Raw genomic sequence first — 24396 nt, 5'->3', positions numbered from 1 at the left:
GTGGACCATAGAGGTGTGTGTGTGTGTGGAGTCCTCTTCTACTTGGTGTGGACCATAGAGGTGTGTGTGTGTGTGTGTGTGTGTGTGTGCGAGTCCTCTTCTACTTGGTGTGGACCATAGAGGTGTGTGTGTGTGTGTGTGTGTGTGTGAGTCCTCTTCTACTTGGTGTGGACCATAGAGGGTGTGTGTGTGTGTGTGTGTGTTCTGTGTGTGTGTGAGTCCTCTTCTGCCATAGAGGGCCATGTGTGTGTGTGTGTGTGTGTGTGTGTGTGTGTGTGTGAGTCCTCTTCTACTTGGTGTGGACCATAGAGGTGTGTGTGTGCGTCCTCTTCTACTTGGTGTGGACCATAGAGGTGTGTGTGTGTGTGTGTGTGTGTGTGTGTGTGTGTGTGTGTGTGTCCTCTTCTACTTGGTGTGAGTCCTCTTCTACTTGGTGTGGACCATAGAGGTGTGTGTGTGTGTGCTGCCCTCTTCTACTTGGTGTGGACCATAGAGGTGTGTGTGTGTGTGTGTCGTCTCTTCTACTTGGTGTGGACCATAGAGGTGTGTGTGCGCGTCCTCTTCTACTTGGTGTGGACCATAGAGGTGTGTGTGTGTGAGGAGAGGTGAGGTGTGTGTGTGTGTGTGCGTCCTCTTCTACTTGGTGTGGACCATAGAGGTGTGTGTGTGTGTGTGCGCGTCCTCTTCTACTTGGTGTGGACCATAGAGGTGTGTGTGTGTGTGTGTGTGTGTGTGTGTCCTCTTCTACTTGGTGTGGACCATAGAGGTGTGTGTGTGTGTGTGTGTGTGTGTGTGTGTGTGTGCGTCCTCTTCTACTTGGTGTGGACCATAGAGGTGTGTGTGTGTGTGTGTGTGTGTGTGTGTGTGTGTGTGTGTGTGAGTCCTCTTCTACTTGGTGTGGACCATAGAGGTGTGTGTGTGTGTGTGTGAGGTGTGTGTGTGAGAGGTTCTACTTTGGTGTGGACCATAGAGGTGTGTGTGTGGTGTGTGTGTGTGTGTGTGTGTGTGTGGAGTGTGTGTGTGGTGTGTGTGTGTGTGTGTGTGTGTGTGTGTGTGTGTGTGTGCGAGGCCCTCTTCTACTTGGTGTGGACCATAGAGGTGTGTGTGTGTGTGTGTGCAGTCCTCTTCTACTTGGTGTGGACCATAGAGGTGTGTGTGTGTGTGTGTGTGTGTGTCCTCCTCTCTACTTGGTGTGGACCATAGAGGTGTGTGTGTGTGTGTGTGTGTGTGTGTGTGTGAGTCCTCTTCTACTTGGTGTGGACCATAGAGGTGTGTGTGTGTGTGTGTGTGTGAGGTGTGTGCGGGTGTGTGTGTGTGTGTGTGTGTGTGTGGAGTCCTCTTCTACTTGGTGTGGACCATAGAGGTGTGTGTGTGTGTGTGTGTGTGTGTGTGTGTGTGTGTGTGTGTGTCGTGTGTGTGTGTGTGTGTGTGTGTGTGTGAGTCCTCTTCTACTTGGTGTGGACCATAGAGGTGTGTGTGTGTGAGTCCTCTTCTACTTGGTGTGGACCATAGAGGTGTGTGTGTGTGTGTGTGTGTGTGTGTGTGTGTGTGTGTGTGCGCGTCCTCTTCTACTTGGTGTGGACCATAGAGGTGTGTGTGTGTGTGTGTGTGTGTGTGCGCGAGTCCTCTTCTACTTGGTGTGGACCATAGAGGTGTGTGTGTGTGTGTGTGTAGTGTGTGTGTGTGTGCCCTCTTCTACTTGGTGTGGACCATAGAGGTGTGTGTGTGTGTGTGTGTGTGTGTGTGTGTGTGTGTGTGTGTGTCGAAGTCCTCTTCTACTTGGTGTGGACCATAGAGGTGTGTGTGTGTGTGTGTGTGTGTGTGTGTGTGTGTGTGTGTCCTCTTCTACTTGGTGTGGACCATAGAGGTGCTGAACAGAAGCTTCTGCTTCTTCTTCTTCCTCTTGCCCCCTTTCTCTTCTAAAACAGAGGGAACACAACAAAGAACACAGAGTTAGCTAGAACACAGAGTTAGCTAGAACACAGAGTTAGCTAGAACACGGAGTTAGCTAGAACACGGAGTTAGCTAGAACACAGAGTTAGCTAGAACACAGAGTTAGCTAGAACACAGAGTTAGCTAGAACACAGAGTTAGCTAGAGCACATGTGGGTTTGACCAACATCCAACATGGTAGTCATGTAAAACACACAAAATACATATTTAAGAGAAAGGTGTGTGGTACACACACACACACACACACACACACAATGCAAAGTACATACAGCTGCATCAGCGCCTTCTCAAAGGCCTGGCTGAAGGAGTTCTGGAAGCTGGGCACAGGAACCCGGTCTGAGCAGTCACCCTCCCCATCACTGTCTGCCACCGGGGGGGCCAGCAGCATGTCCACTGATAGAGAAGATAAAACAGGGGGGATTACGAAAAGGAAAGATGGTAGGAGGAAAGACATTAGACTTCTAAACAGAGTGATTTTGGGATTGACAAACATCTGATCTTATTTTAGGATGTAGCCTACCACCAATCCCAGCACACACTCAATTTAACATAATCTCTCCTTTCTTTGGGGGGAGAATAGTGTGTGTCTGTGTGTGTGTGTGAGTGCGTGTATCTCACCTTTCTTTGGGGTGATCTTAGGCCCAACATCACCCCTGGCTTTGCCATCTCGGAGCATCTGTAATGCAGAGACAATAGGTCAGCAAATCACAGATGCCACAAGGACACAACAGAGAAAAAGAATCAACGTTCACTTCTTTCTGACAGTCAGAGTGTTTGTGTGTGTGTATGTGTGTGATGAAAATAGCACAATGATATGCTTTTGATCAGACCTGTGGGAATGTATAACATATTTCCATCAATGCTTAGATCTGTAACTTATTCTGTGTTAAGGTCCAAATAAAAGCATTAAAGTGTGTGTGCGTGTGTGTGTGTGTGTGTGTGTGTACCTGGGCGAAGGACATGCAGTGGGAGTCATCCTCCATACTGCCCACGCTCAGCACAGGACTGTGTCCACCCAGACTGGGGATCATCAGTCCATCTGTAACAGCAGCACCAAACCACACCACCAGGGGGAGCACAAGAGAGATGGGGAGCAGCCAGGAGGGGAAAAAAAAGTCATGAAATGACTGCTGATAATGAGAAAGTTGCATCAGAGTGTGTCAGTATACATGTTATAATAATAGTAGTTACAGTGGGATCTGCCATAGAGGTGATAATATGCATCTCAATATTGTTACACACAGTATTGTTTCAATTCCAATTTTACAAAACAGAAGGCTTTAGTGGTCTACTTGCAGACAGTGAGTGCTCTCTCCTCTTCTTTCTTCATCTCTCTTCCTCTTCCTCGCTGCTGCCTGGTGAACGGTAGCAGCACCATGCCCACACGGAGGAGCTGGCATGAGGACATCACACAGGATTTTGCGCAATCATGTCGTCCACAAGATGTAAGCCACACACACACACACACACACACACACACCATGCTTTACCAAACTCTTTTCAGTTGTGTTATTGACATTCTTCATGTCTCTTCATTAACTTTGTCACCTCTCATTGCATGTCCAGATCATGATTCTCCCATTTATTTTACTCACCCTCGTCTCGCGCTCCAGTGTTCAGGCCATTTTCCCGACACCAGACCCCACTGCTCTGAAGGACCCACGGATGGAGAACCTGGTGGTGTATGCACGCAATGTGGAGGGGGGGCCGTGTATGAGTCTGACAACAGCAGTGCCTTTCTGACTTGTGTCTGGATGGGAGCAGTTTGCTGGAGAAACAGACACGGCTCCTGTCTGGACTTCACGTGTGTGTGTGTGTGTGTGTGTGTGGTCATTGGCTGGTGTATAGGACAGGTTAAAGTTGAGTGTTTTGTTTGGTTGCATAATGGTAACTTAGTATCTTCACTCTTATGGTCTTGGCTGGCACTATCCATCTTTGTCTGTTTGTTTGTGACATATCGTATTATGTTTCAGGCTGAGTACTACCATGTCATAGCAGAAAAGAGCTACAAGATCCAGCAGGAGCTAGAAGAGAAGTGGCGGGCCCAGCACTGACTGGGGACTCCCAGATTGCCAACCTTTGATTGATGGCTCATGGCTGTATCTGAGTAATGATGGAGCCTTCCTCCCTTGACTTGGCTTGAACTGTTATACTATTTATCCTGTTTTATGTGAGTAGTACTTATGGCTGCACTATAACAATATCCCAACTGGTGACACTGTCTTTATTGTTGTAAGTGGCATTGGATAAAAGTGCCACCTAAATGACTAAATGCAAATTTACATCTCAACCAGTAACAATATAATTATCTTTGTCATTGTATTAAAGAAAAAAATAAATATATATATATATATATATATAATATTATAAATATATAATGTATTTTTTAAAAGCAGGTAGGCGCTCACCAACAGTAAAAGATGAGAATGTTTAGATATCCAGCTAAACCAGAAGCTTGCATAATGATGCCCTATCAAATGGCATCAAAACGACAGCTCTACACCACACATCAGAGGACATCACATTGAGACTTTGTGCTGTTATATTAGATACTTTATACGGTTATATGAGATACTTTGTACCTATTATATAATTTCAACACCTATGCATGTCTACTGTTTTAATCTTAATGCTAACTGTCTGCAGGCATGGTATTTGTGAAGGTCATTAAGAAATATGATTTGAGAATCTACAGAAGATACCAAGGCTGCTGGACATGAATTCCACCAACAATGTGTTTTATCAGAGCATTAAGCTTTGGTTCATAAAGTCTACTTGGTTCATTAAGCCCCTGTATTTTAAAGCAAATTGGATCAGAATGATGACACTCGTAATCACAACACCTGTACAGTACACTTAACCGTATATGGCCGTAAGTGCCAGAATCATAATGGGACAAAAAATACATTTTTTATCCAACTTTTATTTGGAATTATTTTGTATGCTGTGTTTGAGTGTATCCTACTGTATCCCACCTGCCACTTTCATAATACAATGACTACTGAGGACCAGGGTTGATATGACGGCTGTCCAAGGTGTTATATGGGCATTTTACAATTTAGCCTTAGACTAGATCATTAAAAAATATAAGACACCCTATGGCTGTGTATAATAATCTTTATCAAAACAAATTTAAATAACCCACAAATATTGTATTTTGTATAATTTGTATATTTTTTGTGAGATCTCTCTCTCTCTATTTTGCATTGATGATGGGGATTCTGCATTACTTATATGGACTGTATTTGTAATTTTAGGCATAATACAGTAAATGTTTACCAATTTGCAAGTTATCTGTTTAAAATCTAGATATTACTTGTATTTCATGATAATTTGTATTTTACATCAAATTACAATTCCTCAGTGGAATCGGACTAACACAGAGTGTGTCTCTGTAGCCTCTTAGGCCATCAGTCTTGCTATTTCACTGTATCAACTAAAACCATTATCAAACACCTGAAGTACATCTGAGGATTGATGTAGTGGGTAATGGACAACATGCCATTCGGTCATCAAGAAAAATAATTTGTTGGAGGTGGCAATGGGGTTCCGATGTGCAGCAGAGATGAGATAATACAGATTTCCGGGTAGTAAAGTAATGTATTCTGAATTCTTCAGTGATCTTTTTTTTCTAACACACAAACACTGACTCACCACAGTACAAGCAAAAGTCAAAACCAAGGAAAACAGTTGTACACCACTTAAAACAAAACATGCATTTTTTGTCTCTGAGGAGCTCATTCAGTTCTACTATGTATTCCCATGCAGATAGTTTGGGTCTTTGTCTGGTTAAATCTGGCTGTTGAGTATTCAAAATTAGCTATATATTGCACATTCAACAACCAGTGTTTCAGTACATTTATCTCTGTATTAAACCAATATTCTAGAATTGTTTTTTTTTTGCTGCTGTTAAGCCACAAAAAGGATCCCCCTGTATATTACTTTAAAGTTCAAAGCGGTGTCATCATTTAACAGACAAACATAGATCTGGGACTGGTAGTCCAGAGTATTTTCCCACACACATGAGTCCATAAAGTGTTCACTAAGCACATTCCCAGAACATATGCAATACTGTCCCCACAGAAGAATTTAACAAGTACAAGTGCAATCAATCATCATTGGGTGACTTTTTTTTTATCATTTGAATACCTGTGTTCACTCATTAAATCTTCTCCTCAGATTTTACTACTGACTATTTACAGGCCTTCAAAACACTCAGCTAAAGTTTTTCTTGAAGAGTTAGGTGAACTGTTGTCAACTATCTGCATAGAGTTTGACTGTCTTATTATATCAGAGATCTAAACTTGCATGTGGATAATCCTGAAAACGGTTTTGCCAAGGAATTAATTGCACTACTTATACCTTCAACCTAACACAGCATGTACAGAGGCCAACACACACTCTTGGCCATACCCTCGACCTTGTTATCACAAAGGGTCTCAATGTCTCTACAACAGTTAAAGACCTAGCCTTATCCGATCATTTCTGTGTGTTCTTTAATGTGTCTATGTCACCACACACTCAGAACAGATCTATGATAGTACAAAGGAGACTCATAAATTAACACACAAGTGCTCTCTTTGAGCAAGCACTCTCACAGACATCTAGTGAACTCTCAGAATCAGTAGATGATCTTTTGGATCATTTGAAAAATGACTAATATGGCTAATATTATGGATGATATTGCTCCATTAAAATTCAAGACACTTAAAGTGGAAATGAAGCAGTCAAATAAAACAGATGTCTATAGCACTAGTTAAATATGTATATACCATAAATACAAATAAAGTCAGAAATATGACCCTTTATTCAGAATAAAGCACAAACAAGTTGCATTAATTTCAGCTGTGTGCCGCCATTTGTTTTCAGAAAATGATGACATCACGAGAATGGTTGGAACATTCTATGCTGTTTACATAGAGCAGTGGGAGTTTTAGTGTCCCCCACAGAGCCTGACTATGGAGGAGAAATAGATGATCGAGAGAGAGGTGTATCTGAGCATTTATTGATGATTATCATGCTTGCATATAAATATGATTATATTGCACATTTGCCAAAATTACAGTATGTAACATGGAAGAAAATGGAACCACTTTGGGAAAAAAATCCGCTTTTACCACTTTTAAGAATATAGTGTTAAAATGGCCAAAAAAAACATTTTCTAAGCTGACAAACTGGCTAGAACATATGTTGAGGGGTTAAATATTAATACTGGATAGGTTGGATGCTTGTAGCCTACCAAAAAGTGTCCGACAAAGTTTTAATATCAGTCATATAATGTATCATCCTGTACGCTAGAGGGCAGTAATATATTGTAAGCTCGACTAAACCAGCCAGCCAGCCATGGATGTCAGACTGCACAATTCAATTGATGAACAACAAAACACACGGATATGTTAGTGAATATAATTGGTATAATGTTACATTACTAGATCGTCGATCATCTGCCTGAAACAGTAAGGAGACGGTCAAAGCCTTCCCCGAAGTGTAGGCTAATCGTTGACCACCCCCAACAAAGTAATTTTTCTTTACCGGGCCGACCCCTTTAACCAACTGCAGTGTTCGACCTCGGTTCAGCTACATAATGTATATTTTATACACAGTTATCACTTCTTTGGTTTGCTTTTTGATTTTGAAATGGATGAAAAGGAGGAGGTACTGCACAGATGTTAAACGGCTGGATGGTAAAACAGTCCTTATCACTGGTAAGAAGACCAATCTCTTCTCAGGCTATGCTATGCTATGCCAGTTAAGTATAGGATATATACTATTTGATCCCGTGAGGGAAATTCACAGGCTATGCAACATGCTATCGGTAACTGCCACCGCATTTTAATTTAAAGCGCTTTGCCCTTTGACTCCTTGCTGGCTGGTAAGGTAGCATACTTTTTGCATTTATCAGCTTAACGATTATTACTAGTAGCCTGTAGTAGGCTAGGCCTAGGCTACGTGTTCTGACATTCTGACAATTTACATCTGATTTGGACCATGGACATGAAACGTGTTGTATTTTCTAATTTAGGAGGAAACTCTGGTATTGGCAAAGAGACAGCGGTGGCCTTGGCGATAAGGGGAGCCCGTGTCATCATCGCCTGCAGAGATGTCGACAAAGCTCAGAAGGCTGTGAGGGAGATCAAGGCGAGAAGCCACAATGTCAACGTCGTATACATGGAGCTGGATCTGGCTAATATGAGGTCTATCCGGGAATTTTGCACGTCGTTCTTGCAAAAGGAGAAGAGGCTCAATATCTTGATCAACAATGCGGGTGAGGTGTCCTGAATGCATTATTGAAAAAATGTCACACGGTCAGATGATCGAGAGAATGTGGCTACGGTAGATGAGTTATTCACAACAGGAGAAGGGCGTTTGAGTCTGTTTCCTGCATGTGTACATCTATGTTATTTTATTATTAGTAATAAAAGACCCAGCCCAATTATGAATTTCCTGTAGCAATTTCATCAGAGTGCCACTCTTTGCAAAAAAAGGCATTTTTGTTGCTGTTTCTAATCACCAAAGGCAATCATCAAATATATATTTGTGGCCCTAAGGTATACCCAGTGTCTTAGACTGGACGGATGACAACTTCAGCATGTGTTTCGGAGTGAATCATCTGGGCCACTTCCTCCTGACCAATCTGCTGCTGGGCCGGCTGAAAGAGTCCGCCCCGAGCCGGGTGATTACACTCACCTGTGACAATTACAAGTACCAGAAGTTGGACTTCCAGGACCTCAACTACAACCTGCTGCCCTTCTTCACCTACTGCCGCAGCAAGCTGGCCAACATCTACTTCACCCAGGAGCTGGCCAGGATGACCGATGGCAAGGGGGTCACTGCTTATGCCGTGCATCCAGGTGAGTACAGATGGGTCTTGGGTAGACAGGTAGTAGTAGCTCACCATGGGATTGAGGTGGCCCTGATAACAGCCCCGACCAGGAGCAGTGGTGATCACTATGCCCTAGTTTGTTTCTCTGGTACGTACCGGTAGTGAAGAATGCTTGAATTGTCTTCTTGTAATTCCAAATGAAGACACCATCAGTTGACTTAATCCAATAAAAATCTTGAAGCTGGCTGGAAAAATAGTAGTTCTTGCTATTCTGGTTACAACAATAAAACCTCAAATGAATGTTACAGCAGGGTGTAGCCACACACTGAATACAGCATAAAATGTTACTAGTAAAGCCCAGGCACAAAAACACCTGAGATGAAGAACGAGGGGTCAGATATGGTGACAGAATATAAGACAGTTTATAAGACAGTTTTCTTATCTTCTACTGTCTCTATTGTACAGTGGAGTTTTGTTATATGTTTATACTAGGGCTGTCAATCGATTTAAAAAAAATTACATACTCTGTGATTAATTAATCTAAATTAATCGCATATATAATTTTTGCTGTGAAAGTATTTTAAATATTCAAATGAATCATTGAATAATCAGCATTAGTGACATTAACGTTCAAAAATTCTTTCATTATTATTTTCACTGTTCAAATAATGGCCATAATAATCTATGATATGACCTAATATGCTGAGGAAATAAATTCAAATGTGCTTTGGGAAGAAGTTTTTTTTTTCCACATACAAGGCATTTCAGGCCACAGATATAACCTAGGGGACACAATGAAAATAAATTAACACTCCCCTCAATGTCAACACTCATTTCTTTGCATTGATGTGCGACTATAGAGTTGATGAACTCCGGTGATATGCAAATTCCTTGCTGCAGACATTGCATAGGACTTTATTTTCAACACTTTTTATTTTTATCAGGCCATTTTTTAAAAGTAAATGTTCCAATCAACATTTTCTTCTCTCTCCTTCATTTTACAGTCTAATTTTTACTGACTAGAACGGCTCGGGGTCAAAGGTCATACAGAATCGATTAATCTGCACTAATTTTTTTAATCAGTTATTTTTTTCTCAAATCAATTAATCAAAATTAATCAGTTATTTTGACAGCCCTAGTTTATACTTATATAATACCATTTCTGCCGTAAGTGCATGTTGTGTGTGATGTCTGTATGCTACTGAGACCTTGGGGATCAATAAAGTATCTATCCATCGAATATGCATTAAAACAATGGGTTCTCGACAGGTGTCTGTCTAGAGTCAGGTGGTCAGTGACAGGAAGGACCTTATTTGGTCATCTCCTAAAGTACCTTTTTAATGTAAATATTTCTTTGGGGGATACAGCATTTGCCGTTGTAGGTATAAACATTCTGTCTGCTTACAATAAACATCCTCTCAGCCATCTCTTTTGGCTGAGACAGAGTCAATAATATATTGAAAACCACCAATATTCATCAGTTGTCAGATTGTACACAGGAAACATTAGCATCTCACTTCTTTTGACCTGTTCAAAATGGGTGCTGGAAAGGCAACTTGACCTTGTCCATTCAAACAAACTGTCGAAATTATAACAGAAAAAAAAAAAGCCCACTCAAATATACATAATTTCATGCATTACAGCCACCATGTTCTATATTACTACACACCTATTCAGTATGTAGTAGATCAAGAAACTGAAGAGGTAAGTGCAGGATTGAGTACTGCTGTTCCAAATAAATGAATATCAAATCAAAGCTTATTTGTATAGTGCATTTTGTGCAATGTTGAGGACTGCATAGTTTGTCTCCTGTCGCCCCCTGCAGGCTACGTGCAGAGCAACTGGACATGCCACTTCTCCATCCTGTTCCGAATCCTGATGCAGGTGATCATGTTCATGTTTTTTGTGCCGTGCGAATTGGGAGCGCAGACAGTCATCTACTGTGCTGTGTCGGACACAGTCACTGACAACAACGGCGGCTACTTCACTGACTGTAGGCCGGCCACACTGAGACCCTTCGCTAAAGACCCTGGAGTGGCCAAGAAGCTGTGGGAGGCTAGTGAAAGACTGGTTAGGCTAGCCTGATGATGAACTCCTATTTCGTTTATATCCATTTTATATGAAGTATTATTTATTGCACAACTGAGGATATGTTCTTTATTATGATGTCATCATTTTTTGTCATGATCATTTTGTCCCCTTTGTTCTGTTTGTTTACATTGAAGTTTCATTGTGAGAGCGAATATGAAAGTTGCTTTTGATTAAAAACACTGGAATGTTTCGCTGAGGGATGGTTCTTTCAGATGATCACTTCAGACATGCAGAGGAAGATGACGAGAGAGAAGGGAGAATCGATGAGTGGTCATTTTTTGTCTTATTTTAATAGTCATTTTATTGATAACACTTTTTGAACACATTGCCTTAAGTCTGGGAACACAGAAAAGCATGTTTGTAGAACAGAGCAGTAGTCATTGTAAGAATCAGAAATAGCAAATAATGCCTTTTTCAATTACAGAAACCCAAACAGACAAAAAGGGAAAATTGTGAAGACTCAACTTTTAGAGGAAACTTTTATTTCTATACAAGTTGTTTTTTTTTTTGCTTTGAGTTTTTTTTTAAAACAGAAGAGCAAGGTGAAAGAAATGCAAGACTGAAAAAAGAGTAAAACCTCAGGTCAGTGTTGTCGATGCAGATTGCTAACTGGACTGATGGACTTTATATATAACTATAGAATGTAGAACTTCATATAGAACTATAGAATGTAGAATAGCAGCTGTGATATTGCTGATCTAGTTTTTTGAAGAGCTGCAATACTATTCACTGGCATGTCCCCATACTCACTGTTACTTTATCTTAATTGTGAAACTTAAAAAGCTATCCCTTTAAAAAAAACACATTTCTCAGAGTGTGGTCTCTATTACAGAGCTCTGAGTCAAGAAATTGCCATATGCCTAAAACATTTCTGGAGGAGCTCTAAGTTATACACAGAAAAGGGGAAGAGTCTTCAGATCCATTTGTAGTCTATAATTAAATAACCCGATTGGCAAATCTGCAAACCTGCATTCTTGAGACACTGACAAGATGTCAAATTATGGCCTTACCCTGCTGATACCTATTATGGTACATTAGATTTCCAGCCAACTGTGCTTTTTCTATGGGGAGGTGTAGTTCCCTACCGAGCAGCACTACTGGAAACTGCAGATCTTTCATTCTATATTATAGTATCTATACATTAAAATGGTCTGAAGAGGAAGCATGGTTATAAAGTTATTGCAGACCCTGATAATGGACACTACAATGGAACTGCAAAGACAACAAGGAGTCTTGTTTTTGTTTTTCCCCCCAAAAAAGCATGCCAAAGAATAGTTGTAACACTCTTCATCATAAGTCACCTTCATTTTCATCGCTGTTATAGTCATATACAGCTTCATCGTCATCATAATGATAATAGTAATCGAGACAAAAATATTTTATGCACTTAAAAAGCTCAGAAAATAGATAGAGAAAGGTTCAGTTAACCAGCATTCGATAGAAAATGAAAAGGTTAAAAGGAAAAAAAACACCAAATCTAGTGTCCAGTTGACTTGTCATGCAAAGAAATGCCAGCTACAGACGCTTTGCTTACTGTCATTTTTTAAATGCTGTACTGTCTTCTTAGTAATGTGCATCTGGACACTTTAAGAGAGAGAAAAAAATGCTTTTCAATGTTGAACACACTGAGAGGAACATGGTACATTTTTTACATGCGTATTTTCCCGTTGTTTTTCTTTCTTTGTTTTTTTGGTGGGTTTAGGGCGGAGTGCTGGAGATTGGGGGGGGAGAGGCAATTGGGGGGACGGGTTACCGCCAACCCCCTGGTGTGACCAGTGACCACATACGTACGGCACCAACGATCGATTCAAAGCTTTTTGATTCTCCTCCTGCGTGACGACGGAGCACGTCTCCTCCAACAGCAATAGCAATCAAAGAATTGCAAAGTAAGCTTGCTCTCTGTACTTTAACACCAGGACAATTAGCTGAAAAAGAAAAGTAATGCTGGAAATATGAGTATGATGTGGTCGAACTTGTGGCTGGGGAGTAAATGGAGGGATGTGGGGTGCAAGGGATGATCTGTTTCTGTGGTTGAAATTGAAACGGGTTAATTAGACCTGTTTTTTTTTTTTTTTGCATTGTCAGTCTGTGTACTTTGACACTGAAGCTCCCTTTTGTTTCTAAAAAGAAAACAAATAGGGAAAAAAGAAAGAAAAAAAACCCCACACAATATTGTTCTCAGTAGCAAAGGATCAAACTGAACACTCGTGTCAGCTTTCCGTACAGTGTGGAGCTGAACAGTTGGTACATGAACACACGTCACGCTCCACTGAATGGAACATTTACAGAGTAGAAGCTGTACAAGGGACGGAAGAGGAGGGATGGAGAAACAAAAGGAGAAAAAAAAAACTAAACGAATAAAGACACCAAAAATAATCACTTCAAGATGTTAAGATAAAACAATAAGTTAATAAATAAATAAATAAAAACCTGAGGACCAAACCGACAAAACGGACAGTCCGTCTGCAGGGAGGACCCTGGACAAGTCAGTCGGGTGAGGGTCACTCCCATTGGATTATGGCAGGTATGGCAAGAACCATGCCAAACCATCTGGCATCCGCATGCTGTACGCCTGTCCCGCCACAATGAAGCTCCTCTGTGCAGCTCTGCATCACAGTACAGCTGTGGTCGTCATGGAGAACGGAGTCAGTCAAGTCCCCTCCTAAAGCTCATAAATATCTTTCTCCTTATGGGATGGGGGGTCCCTTGTTTACCTACACTTTTCCTTTTGTTCCCCCAAACACAGAGAACGTTCTTGGAGTGAACTCGCTTAAAAAAAAAAACCTTGGGGTGTCCCCTTAGCCCAAAACTACCTGCATGTCTCCTTCTCGACTGCTGCCTGCCGGACCAACAGCAGCAGTCACAGAGACAGGAGAGAACAAGCACAGCCCCGACCCGGCAGCACCTTCTAATCTGGCAAACACATCACACATCTCTTTATCCGCAGGCAACACGCGCGCACCTTAAACCAAAAGGGCCCTCAAAAGCTGCTTTCCAAAAGAATGCACTCCTACAATAACAACACCTTGCCCTCTCTCCCTTCTTGTGTGGACCAGGGTGAGGCAGGCAAAACGCACCTCCAACCAAAAGGGCCCTCAAAAGCTGCTTTCCAAAAGAAAACACTCCTATAACAACACGTTGCTCCTCCCTCATGTGGATCAACGTGAAGCAGAGAGGCCCTCTTCTGTCCCTCGCTTCACCTGACACAATCTCAAAACAACAGAAAAAATGCTATATTTGCTTCAGAGAGAAAAAAACAAAACAAAACCAAACACCCCCTCCCTTCCTGAAACCCACACGCACACAAAGCTGATCATTATAATAATCATAGTTATGACAATAAGTAGATATTCCACAAATGAATGATATTAAAGACGAAAAGAGGAAAAAGAGGAAAACTTAAAACATGAAACCACTCAGGCGTAAGAAACAGAAGCACTGATGCACCTTGTGATAAAATGCTCACACTCGTGACATCACTTCCTACATAGAGCCCTGACATTCAGCATCGCACAACCCTGAAGATAATACTGCACTCCTGAACACACGCACACACACACTTCAGTTTTATCCCTTTATCTTTTTTGTTTTTCCCCCTTAGTTTATACTAAGTTGCTTCCCTCTGAACCAGAGATCTAAACTGACTGGTCCGTCTTTGTAGCGCTGTGATATGGTCTGATTTGTAGCGCTGTGATATGGTCTGATTTGGAGCGCTGTGATATGGTCTGATTTGGAGCGCTGTGATATGGTCTGATTTGTAGCGCATGGTTCTCTTCAGCCACCGTCACAGACAAACTGCAGGGGAATATTTCTTAAAGGGACACCAGGCAAGCCTGATGCTTTTTCTCTATGAAACTCCCCCTCGCTCGGTCTGAAGCTCTTTTCCTTTTCTTTGCGTCTTCCATCAAGGGGTTTTCGCTGCATCTTCGCCGGCTCTGCCATTATACACACGTTTGCAACATTCTCTAGCGTTTCGTTAGCCTGCCTCTGTGCTGTAAACTGATCCTGCTTCGGTCGGTGGGTACGATACACCGAACTTGCAAGTGGGATATTCTTCCTACAGGCAGTAGGGGCGGGCGAGAGAGCCTTCATTCGCCCCGTAATAAGTCATTTATCCATATACCGACTTACGAAGATGATTAATTAACACGAAAACGTTGCCTGGTGTCCCTTTAAACCACCAGCACAAGGATTTGGATATGTACTCCATTTGATAGATCATAAAGTAAAGCATACCTACTACTTAATGCAAGTCTAGAGGGATCTGACATAAAGCCCGTCTTAAAATAAAGCCCATTCTTAAAATATTCTGACCGAAACTCTTCACTGGTAGGCTAAAAAGGGAAGAGTGTTAAAGTTACACTTCAGAGGAGATAATAAACACCCATGTGTCAAGTAGCCTGATCAGATTGAAAGAGAAAACTGAAAACATTCACATTTATGAATATACTGCCCGTTACTGATTCTTTCTCTCTTTCTCTCACGCTCTCTTATACACACACGCATGCACACACACACACACACACACAGCTCTCCTGGCAAACGACTGTGTTTACAGAACATGTGAGTGGACTCAGTATTGGACAAGATCAAACTGAAGCGATCCACTTCATCACAATAAAAACAGCCACCACTGATACGGAAAAAGTCATGCTATCTAAAAAGTAGGATTTGTCTTATTGTCTTCAATTATATACCACAGGCATCCAGAATATGAATTGTACAAATTACATACACATCTGCTATTGTGAAGTAGTAGTAGTAATAATAATAATAATAATAATAATAACAATTGTAGTAAACAAATCAAACTTTACATGATGTATGTTTCAAGTGTCTGGGCAGTAATGCATGTGTGTGCGTGTGTGTGCGTGCTTGTGTGAGTATGAGTGTGTGTATGTGGGTGTCTGGACATTATTCACACGAGGGTGGTCTAGTCGGACAGAAACGTGACACAGCTGACAGACTGAGGCCTGGAACTCTGGATCTCTGCGCCACCAGGCTTCCTGGACTCCAGCTGCCGGTGAACGTCCGGGGGCGGTGGGTTTTGTGGGGGGGCTCCCTTCCCGGCAAGTGTGGATGGTGTTTTTCAGTAGCTGTGGTCGGACCACTGAGTTGAGTTTTGGCAGGCTGGGTCGGGTGTCGTTCCAGGTGGGAGAGTCACAGACGTTTGTTTGTGTTTTGGCAAAGATGGTCTGGTAATGGTGGTGGCGATGATACACTTCCAGGGGTGGGGAGGGGTTACCGAGGAGGCCAGGGGTGGGGAGGGGTTACCGAGGAGGCCAGGGGGGTAAGTGGGGAGTCAATTGGGAGGGGGGACAGGGCGGGATTCGGGACATGAGACGTGGTAAAGACAAGTGCATGCTGGGTAAGGAGGGGGGGTTTTCCCCAGTGCGGGACGGTCAGGCACTAGCGGCTCAGAACCACCCAACACTGGACTCACACTCCCTTGTCCTGATCTTCATCACTCTCTCTGACTGGACTCTCTGATGTGGCTACAGGAGATCTGGCCCTGCAAGGAAACAGACTGTCTGATGCATACTGACCAATACTGTAAGACGAGGATCACATTAGCCAGCGCCAAGCGGCAAACGTAACGCAACGCAAACGCTCAGAAGTTCTATCTCGTTCCTATGGTAACACAAACGATTTCAATTTAATACGCTCGCGTTTTAAAAGTTGAACCAAGTTCAACGCTCAGCTTGTTCACCGCTAGTGTTACGCCAGCGTTGCCACCGTTCCGCTGCTGAACCCTAGAGAACAATAGGAAACCTGCCGCTTGCCGCTGGCTAATGTGATCCCCGCCTAAGAGCGCACTTTTGTGTGCACGACAGTATAATATGAGCTTTAGCACTGTGTGGACTGCTATGTGTATTTGTGGTGTAACAGCAGATGCGTTCATACAATCCGTTCAGTGCATTACGTCAAAAGGGCCGTTCACTGCAGTGACAATAAGTAAGGGATAATGTATAGAATGCCAGTCATTATCAGGAAATTAAGTTCCGATAGGGCAAACCGTATCGGTCTTTCTTCGCCCTAAATACGTAGCAACGGTCTGTTATACAAAATGATCAGACCTCCGAATATTGGGAGGCCCATTCGTTAATAGAGCATTCTACAGCAATAACTGTAACTAGAACAATAAAAGCGTCCACACTAACCAATGATGAGGAAAGTCCCTCCTTGTGTTGATGATTGTGAAGTCTACTATTTGATGGAATCTGATTGGCTGTAATTTTTTTTATCATTCTTAAAATTTCTCTGAAAGTAATCCACAACTATACTGTTCTCCATGTTGCTATGGTTATAATTCATGTGTGGACATTGTCATTCGTGTTACCTAGAGCGATATTTTCTTGCCGTTATTGTTATAGTTATCGTTCCTGGTGTGAACAGCCCTTTATGCAACGTATTTTAGAACATTACTGTTACACCCCTAATGTGTGTGTGTGTGTGTGTTTATATGCGAGTGTATATATGTGTGTGTGTGTGTGTGTGTGTGTGTGTGTGTACCTTCACTGGAGCGGTGCTGCAGGAGCCCCCGAGCAGTGGAAGTGGACGTTCTGCCACTTGGAGTCGCGGCGGTGCCACACCCTGGTCTCCTCTGATTGGCTGCTGCGGGGCCGGCCCTGGCCATCCACGTACTGCGTCAGGCGGATGTAGGCGATGCAGGCGGCATCCTCTCCAATCAGGTGCACGTGTGGGTTTAGGATGGTGGTGTGGATGGGCTTACTGTTCTTAGACAGCACTGGAGAGAGAGAGAGAGAGAGAGAGAGAGAGAGAGAGAGAGAGAGAGAGAGAGAGAGAGAGGGGGGTAGAGAGGGACAGAGAGAGGGAGATCGAGAAACACAAAGAGGGAGAGAGCTGCAGGTAATATCCAAATATTGTGTCTTACACGAAAGAAAGCAGAGTTTTCCAAGAGGACAAACACACTAAAGGTCCTGATAATGGCAAACCGTCCATGCAATCAGAACTACAGCAAACTAAAAAAGTTTTTAGGATAAGTACGAAAGTCAATCAATCACATATAATAATGCAGGGAACATGTGTTTAAGTACTGAGAATTTGCTAATACTTATTATTCTACAGTGATTTCAAGGTCACAGTCAAGGGCATACAGATTACAGATCTGCAGGTGCAGGACTGTACGTTTTGTAACTATTACTGTAAGTAACTTTTCTTGCTCATAGCACTGGTGCTACAGCGGTTGATCATTTTGTATATATGTAGCACTGTACAGCCCTGAGGAGTAATGCTAAAGTTGTCTTCATGACTCATTTATCTAATTTATAGATGGAACTTACAGCGGTATAGCTTTTTGGAGTGTTGCAGTGCAGAGCTCAACACTTCTCATTCTTTCTCTCACTCACTCACACACGCTGTGGCTGCCTATTCTTAGCTCCAAAGCTCGTTGGGACAGTCAACAAAAATCAAATGGGCCTACACGACAGCTCTACATCTAATGTCACAGGAGATGGGATGATTTCCCTTGATTTCTCTGTGCATGTGCGTGTGTGTTTGTGTGTGTGTGTGTGTGTGTTTTTGTGCGTGTGTGTGTGTGTGTGTTACAATACCCCACCAAATTGTATTCATAAAAAATACATGCTATGTGTCTGTTCAGAAACCTATCAATCAGTCAGGTGAAGCCATTACACCGGCGGCTACATCTGGCAGGCACACTGAGCCCTCCTCCACGCCAGCAAAGGTCAGAAAGCAACTGGACAAACAGTGGGCTGAAGGGGATGGGGGTGGGGGAAGCGGCTGGGATCTGGGGGGGTTCTCCGAATCACTTACGGTTCTCAAAGTAGAACCGGTGGAAGTCCATGCCCTCCACCAGGTTGCCCAGCGCCTCCGGCTCGAACGAGGTCAGTCCGGGGTCACAGATCTTCCTGCAGAGGGAGGAAAAACAGAGAAGAAAAGAGATGAAAAATGCCCCTGCGATACACGCTTACATGCTTTGCACACTACCTCTACGTATAGACCCTGCGATACACGCTTACATGCTTTGCACACTACCTCTACGTGTAGACCCTTTCAATCTGTTCCTGGAGGGCTTCCGGTTGAAAATGTTCAAAACCAATACAGATACTTTTAAATTAAAATAAATCGGACTTTACCATAATCTACAAAGTGTTGACTTTAAAACTCATTTTTAAATTGTTTTGTTTGTCGCTAAGTTAAGCTCAATGTTGTTTTTGTGTGCCACCGAAAATGCCTCAGGAACGCACATGTTTGTTTATGCAGTTGAAAGGGTCTATATATATAAATATGGTATTTCTACTGACATCCACAATATGTAATTGAATCCAGGGTTCCCACTCTAAGTCAAATATAAAATTCCATGACTTTTCCCTGATTTTCCCTGACAAAAAACCCGAATTTCCATGACTTATTATTATATATAAGGATTGTTACAATGTACTGACCGATGATTTCAGAGCAGTCGTGTAGTATTCAAGAATCTTGATTAAACAAAGTTGGGCTACTCAAGCAAGCAGTAATGCTAATATCCAGATATACATGCATGGAAATATTTGTATTAATGTATTTTGTTACGTACGTTTTAAACGGTTACAACAAAATTCCCTGATATTCCATGACTTTGACCCTAAAATGATAAAATTCCCTGACTTTCCATGTCTGGAATAGATTTTCCAAAATTCCATGATATTCCAGAAATTCCATGGGAACCATGTGAATCAGTCTATTTCCAATGACAAAGGTATATATTATATTCTACGCTATCACATAACAGCCCTATACTTGTGTATATTCTATACTTATGTAAATATACTGCTAAATACACAGACACACACACTTAAGACATTGACTCACGCATAGGCCTCGAAATCTCCATTGTTGATGGCTTCGATCAGCTGCTCAGTAATCTTGATAATCTCCTGCTTGCGTGCTGTGGAGAGAAGCAAGGGCAGCCAAGTTACCTTTCTTTTAAACACACACACACACACACACACAAACAACAGATGGTGCAGCATATCACTCAATAGCCATGCTTTCAATCACAATCCAGGGCAGTTGATTCCGTCATGTTAACCATTTAGACTTAGTTGCATTGTCGCATACAGTACATGTCAGAGAACATTACGGACAGCTACATTAGTAAAAAAAAGTCTCATGCACGGGGTGCACAAAATACATAACAACTGAAAGAATTGCAAATCAAAATTAATATCTTATGCCCCTTGTATTCATATGCACTTTATGAATGCCCTAGTGATTCTTACAAGTGGAAGACAAAGCCATCTGTTCTGTGTGTTGCATTTAACATGGCTTGGTTTCTGCATATATCCAAGTGTTACTTTGGCTTCTCAGGCAATAGGACAATAGGGCTTAATCTCTCTGATTGCGGCTGAATCGGGTGAAAATTAAATTTCGAAAATATGTACATATTATATTTATCAAAATTCACTAGCCACTGAATATTAAATTATTACTTTGTGTCTGAAATCTACCAGCCACTTTCTTGTTTTACCAGCATTTGGTGGCTGGTGCTAATTTCCATCCCACGCCTGAATGCATTTTTTATGGCACCATCACAACAAAATGTGTCTCTGCTGAGCAGTACAAACTATTTGCAGCAACAGATCTTGAAGATGTGAATGAAGAACCCTGGATAATGTTTGTCCACCAAATAGTCAACCACAAAAGTCAGCAGCACCGGATCCGGCCCACCACCTCATTTTAGGTGGCCCCCCCAAAACATGTCCGTGGTATATAGGATCCGGCCCGCACGGGAGTACGACATCGTCAAACTATAACCTCCGTAATTTCCCCCATTCATTCTCTATGGCGGGTCTTAACAGTACACATGTAATACTCTTTTTGTCCACTGGTGGTTGTTTTGGCGCTGTTTCGCGTTTGCCATCGAAAACGGAATGAAATGTATAGTAGGCCTACCTGCAAACAATGTAAGAGGCCTCTGCTGACTGCATCAGTGCTCAAAGTATTCTAAAAATGTATCAATTAATTGTTAATAACTAACTAACTTCTATTCAAGGCATAATTCTGGAACTTTCTGGTATAATTATTTATATTTTTTATTCACTCGTTCAAATGTTCATACAGAGTTCACAAAGTTCTCATCAGGTGAGTGAAAGTTAGAATGGTGGCCATTTCAGATGTTTCTGCCACCACTTCATAAAACTCATAGTTTGAGAACTTTAAATTATTTGTAGGATATTGCTTGTTCACATCTTGAGCTGTGTAGCCTATGCAAAGTTCAGAGTTCAAAATATACTTTTGGGACTCCCTGCTTATAGTTTTGAGAATGCTATTATTATTATTTCATTTGAGCTACATTTTACACTGATATGGCATGATGGCAATATAAACACAGATAACAATAGTATTAAATTGGAATAGCCTATAGATTAAATGTAATGGAATATTCAACTAAGGTAGACTGCCTTTGTTCACAGCGCTAAGCTATTTATGGTTACTGATATACTCAGTCTCTGGCCCTCTCTTAGAGCCAGGCATAGCGAGCTGGCCCTCGGAAGAAAAAGTTTGGGGACCACTGCTCTACGCTCAGTTCGCAGGAGAACATGTGCATCACACACACACACACACACACACGCATCACGCGGGTTAGCAAACTTGTCGTAAAACTACACACATGGTCTGGTGGTCTCTCTCTCTCTCTCTCTCTCATCACACACACACACATGTGCATTACGCGGGTTAGCAAACTTGTCGTAAAACTACACACATGGTCTGGTGGTCTTTCTTTCTCTCCCTCTCTCTCTCTCACACACACACACACACACACACAGCGGTGCGTCTCAGCGCTTCAGCATGTTAGAGTAGCGCATGTGTGAGCGGATTAGCCATCGTGCTGGCCGGATGATCACTCTCCGTGCTCCGTACTCACACTGGGCGCCCGAGGAGGTGCCAGAAGGGGGGGGCATGGGGGGCGGGGGGGAAGAGTGGGCACCGGCAGGGGCGGTGCGGGGAGAGGGCGCCCCCTCTGGCTCCGGGTGGGAGTGCGGGGGCGGGGGCTGGACCGGGGCTGGGGGCGCCCGTCTCATGCTGCTCAGGACGTCAGTCAGGTGGCTCACTGAGGGGAGTGAGGTGCAGGTTGGAGCAGAGGGGTGGAGAGGTGGATGATGGAGGGATGGAGAGAGAAGAGGATGAGAGGCTGTACTGAGGCTGAATGATAGTATTGAAGTAAATCAGGGGGCACACAGGGGCTATGGAGAAAGGAAAAGGGAACGTGCAAAAACAAGAAAAAAAAAAAGAACGTTTTTGGGGAGCACAAGAAAACTATTTGGTTTCTGGTCCCTTTAGGGATTCTGTAGAAAGGCGTAGACATATATAGGGTAATAGCACATTTGTGCACTGCACATATAAACGTATGTACAGTACATACTTAAATGATTCACCCAACTTGAGAGAAACATCACTGGAGTTTGACTAACACTAGCTGATAGGTGACACTGGTACTCCAGGTGAGTGCAGGGTGAAGTGTTGGGGATCTCCCATGTCTGAGATGAGTGTTGGGTGGATGTGTGGGGGATCCCCATGTCTGAGATGAGTGTTGGGTGGATGTGTGGGGGTGTGGGGGATCCCCCATGTCTGAGGTGCGTGTTGGGTGGATGTGTGGGGGTGTGGGGGATCCCCCATGTCTGAGGTGCGTGTTGGGTGGATGTGTGGGGGTGGAGGGGGCAGTACTCACTCTGCATGGCAGAGGCGGGAGGGGGCGGGGAAGGGGTGGAGAGTACCGCTGGAGGTGTCCCAGCAACCCCTTCGCCGTCGGCCATCGGTGGTCCTGAGCCACGCCGCACACAACCTAGCAGGTCCGAGAACTTGGTGGCCGCTGGACCGACAGACGGACGGATGGATGGAGGATGAGGAAGATGAGGAGGAAGATGGGGAGAAGGAGGAGGAGGACAACCAAGACCACGTCATGTTGCGATGGATTACAAAAGAGGGAGGGAGGCAGGTGGAAGGGGCGTTATGGGAGGCGGGGGGTGTGTGTCACATGGTCTACTACTACACAGAGAAAGGCATTGTGGGATAGTGTACGCGGGGCATGGTGTGGCGCTGACTTACAGAAGACGGCTGGGGAGGGGCCCTGGGCAGGAGTGTTGTCGGTCAGGGAGCTGGTGCTGGACTGGCCTCTTACGCTATCTACACTCTTCCCTGGCACCAAGACCGACCGCCGGTCAGCGCATAGTAGGATGAAGAGGAGAAGGAGGATGAGGAAGATGGAGGAGCCACGGGGAGGATGAAGATGAAGAGGAGGAGCCACAGGGAAGATGAGGATGAACAGGAGGAGGAAGAGGAGAAGGAGAAGGCAGAAGATGAGAGTAGACAGGAGAAGATGGAGAAATGGAGTTAAGATGTAGATGTGATGAGAATGGGTGAGAGGATGAGGATGAGTTAGAGAGGAAGAGCAGAGGCAAAGAAGAGTGGAGATGAAGGGCGGAGGAGGGACCAACCTAATATGTCATTCCTGTTGCAGAACACTCTGGGAGCCTGCTTACCATTGGCTGGGGGGATTTGAGAGACAGATTATCACACATGCTGATGATAATAGTGATGCTACTGCTGGTGATGATGATGATGATGATGACGCGGATGAGAAACCAGGAAATCAGGAACCTTTTCAGGGACTTTACCTATTCTTCCATAAGAGGAACTAATTTTTTAGCCCTGGATCAAATCCTCAAAAATATAATAGCAGTATCTTCATAACCCCCACACTATTTGAATATACCCTTTTCTAGCCACTAAAGATACTATATCATTTTTTGGATATTGGATCTTGTGGATAAGCCAAAGGAAAGCTGAACGAAATGACCATGACGCATTGGTTGAAATGAAACTATTTGAAGGAGGAACAAGCATAAAGCAAATAGCCTTCACAACAAACTACAACTATGGAGCAACTCCTATCATGTTGAAAAAATTACAACAAAGAGCTGTAAAGCTTTCCTTAGGAATTCACGAGTCATGTTTTAAATCACTGGTGTAAAAAATAAAATATACTGTAATAATAGTAAAAACATAACTCATTCCATGTATTGAGCTTTGTAAATAAAGACACAGAGAACCAGCAGCAGCACTTCTCTCTCACTTATCTCTAGCATAACACCTCTACATCCCAACACCTCTACCAAACACCCGCCACATATAAAAAACAAACAAGCAATCGGTCAAAACCAAATGCGTCTTCTCTCACCGTTTGTTTCAGTCCGATCTCTCCCTTGATCTCTCTGGCGTGGCGTGCTCCCCTCTGTGCTAACACAGTGCCCACTAACGCTCCTGCCACTGGCGCCCTGGTGAACGGGCCTTCAGCTTAAGCCTCTTCTCTGTGGTTCTCCAGCACGGGGAGGTTATAAATACACCAAGGTGCCCTTGGCTACGGGACAGGAGAGCCAGTTGTGGGCTCCAACACTCCCCGACCCCCAATCCCTCTTGCTATGGGACAGGACAGGAGAGCCCATTTGTTGCCTTTAACGATCTCCGGTCGCCTATACTCGGAGCACTACTTTACAGCACCTCTAA

At 43.2% G+C, this 24396-nt stretch overlaps 3 protein-coding genes across 24 annotated transcripts in view; 1 reads left to right on the top strand and 2 right to left on the bottom strand.

The window, feature by feature from the left end:
• Positions 1-1845: 1845 nt before the first annotated feature.
• Positions 1846-2994, bottom strand: LOC125295270 (RING finger protein 10-like). The gene is made up of 4 exons (XM_048244534.1): positions 2900-2994; positions 2571-2628; positions 2218-2345; positions 1846-1914 (listed from the first exon to the last, which is right to left on the bottom strand). The coding sequence occupies exons 1-4, from the start codon at positions 2981-2983 to the stop codon at positions 1846-1848; spliced, it is 339 nt and encodes a 112-aa protein (XP_048100491.1). The 5' UTR covers positions 2984-2994.
• A 4286-nt stretch (positions 2995-7280) lies between these two features.
• Positions 7281-11055, top strand: si:dkey-174n20.1 (uncharacterized protein LOC796174 homolog). The gene is made up of 4 exons (XM_048243030.1): positions 7281-7657; positions 7975-8217; positions 8501-8803; positions 10601-11055. The coding sequence occupies exons 1-4, from the start codon at positions 7537-7539 to the stop codon at positions 10858-10860; spliced, it is 927 nt and encodes a 308-aa protein (XP_048098987.1). The 5' UTR covers positions 7281-7536; the 3' UTR covers positions 10861-11055.
• Positions 11056-15914: 4859 nt separating this feature from the next.
• The window catches only part of LOC125294365 (calcium/calmodulin-dependent protein kinase type II subunit beta-like), a 79168-nt gene continuing 70686 nt past the window's right edge, over positions 15915-24396 (bottom strand). For 10 of the 22 annotated variants that reach the window (XM_048243029.1, XM_048243018.1, XM_048243021.1 and 7 more), the window contains 4 exons: positions 19702-19777; positions 18661-18755; positions 17380-17614; positions 15915-16378 (listed from right to left, as the gene is read on the bottom strand). In XM_048243029.1, coding sequence (XP_048098986.1) covers positions 17382-17614; positions 18661-18755; positions 19702-19777 — 404 coding nt within the window. In that variant the 3' untranslated portion in view covers positions 15915-16378; positions 17380-17381. Of the gene's footprint in view, positions 16379-17379; positions 17615-18660; positions 18756-19701; positions 19778-21757; positions 21944-22561; positions 22703-22938; positions 23029-23327; positions 23379-24396 lie in introns of all 22 variants that reach the window. The other 12 variants (XM_048243006.1, XM_048243005.1, XM_048243007.1 and 9 more) reach the window with 2 other exon arrangements.

This window comes from Alosa alosa, chromosome 5 (genome assembly GCF_017589495.1).
Source record: "Alosa alosa isolate M-15738 ecotype Scorff River chromosome 5, AALO_Geno_1.1, whole genome shotgun sequence".
Classification (NCBI taxonomy): Eukaryota; Metazoa; Chordata; class Actinopteri; order Clupeiformes; family Clupeidae; genus Alosa; species Alosa alosa.
The sequence above is the reverse complement of the archived record's forward strand: the minus strand, read 5'-3'. Positions and strand labels throughout refer to the sequence as shown.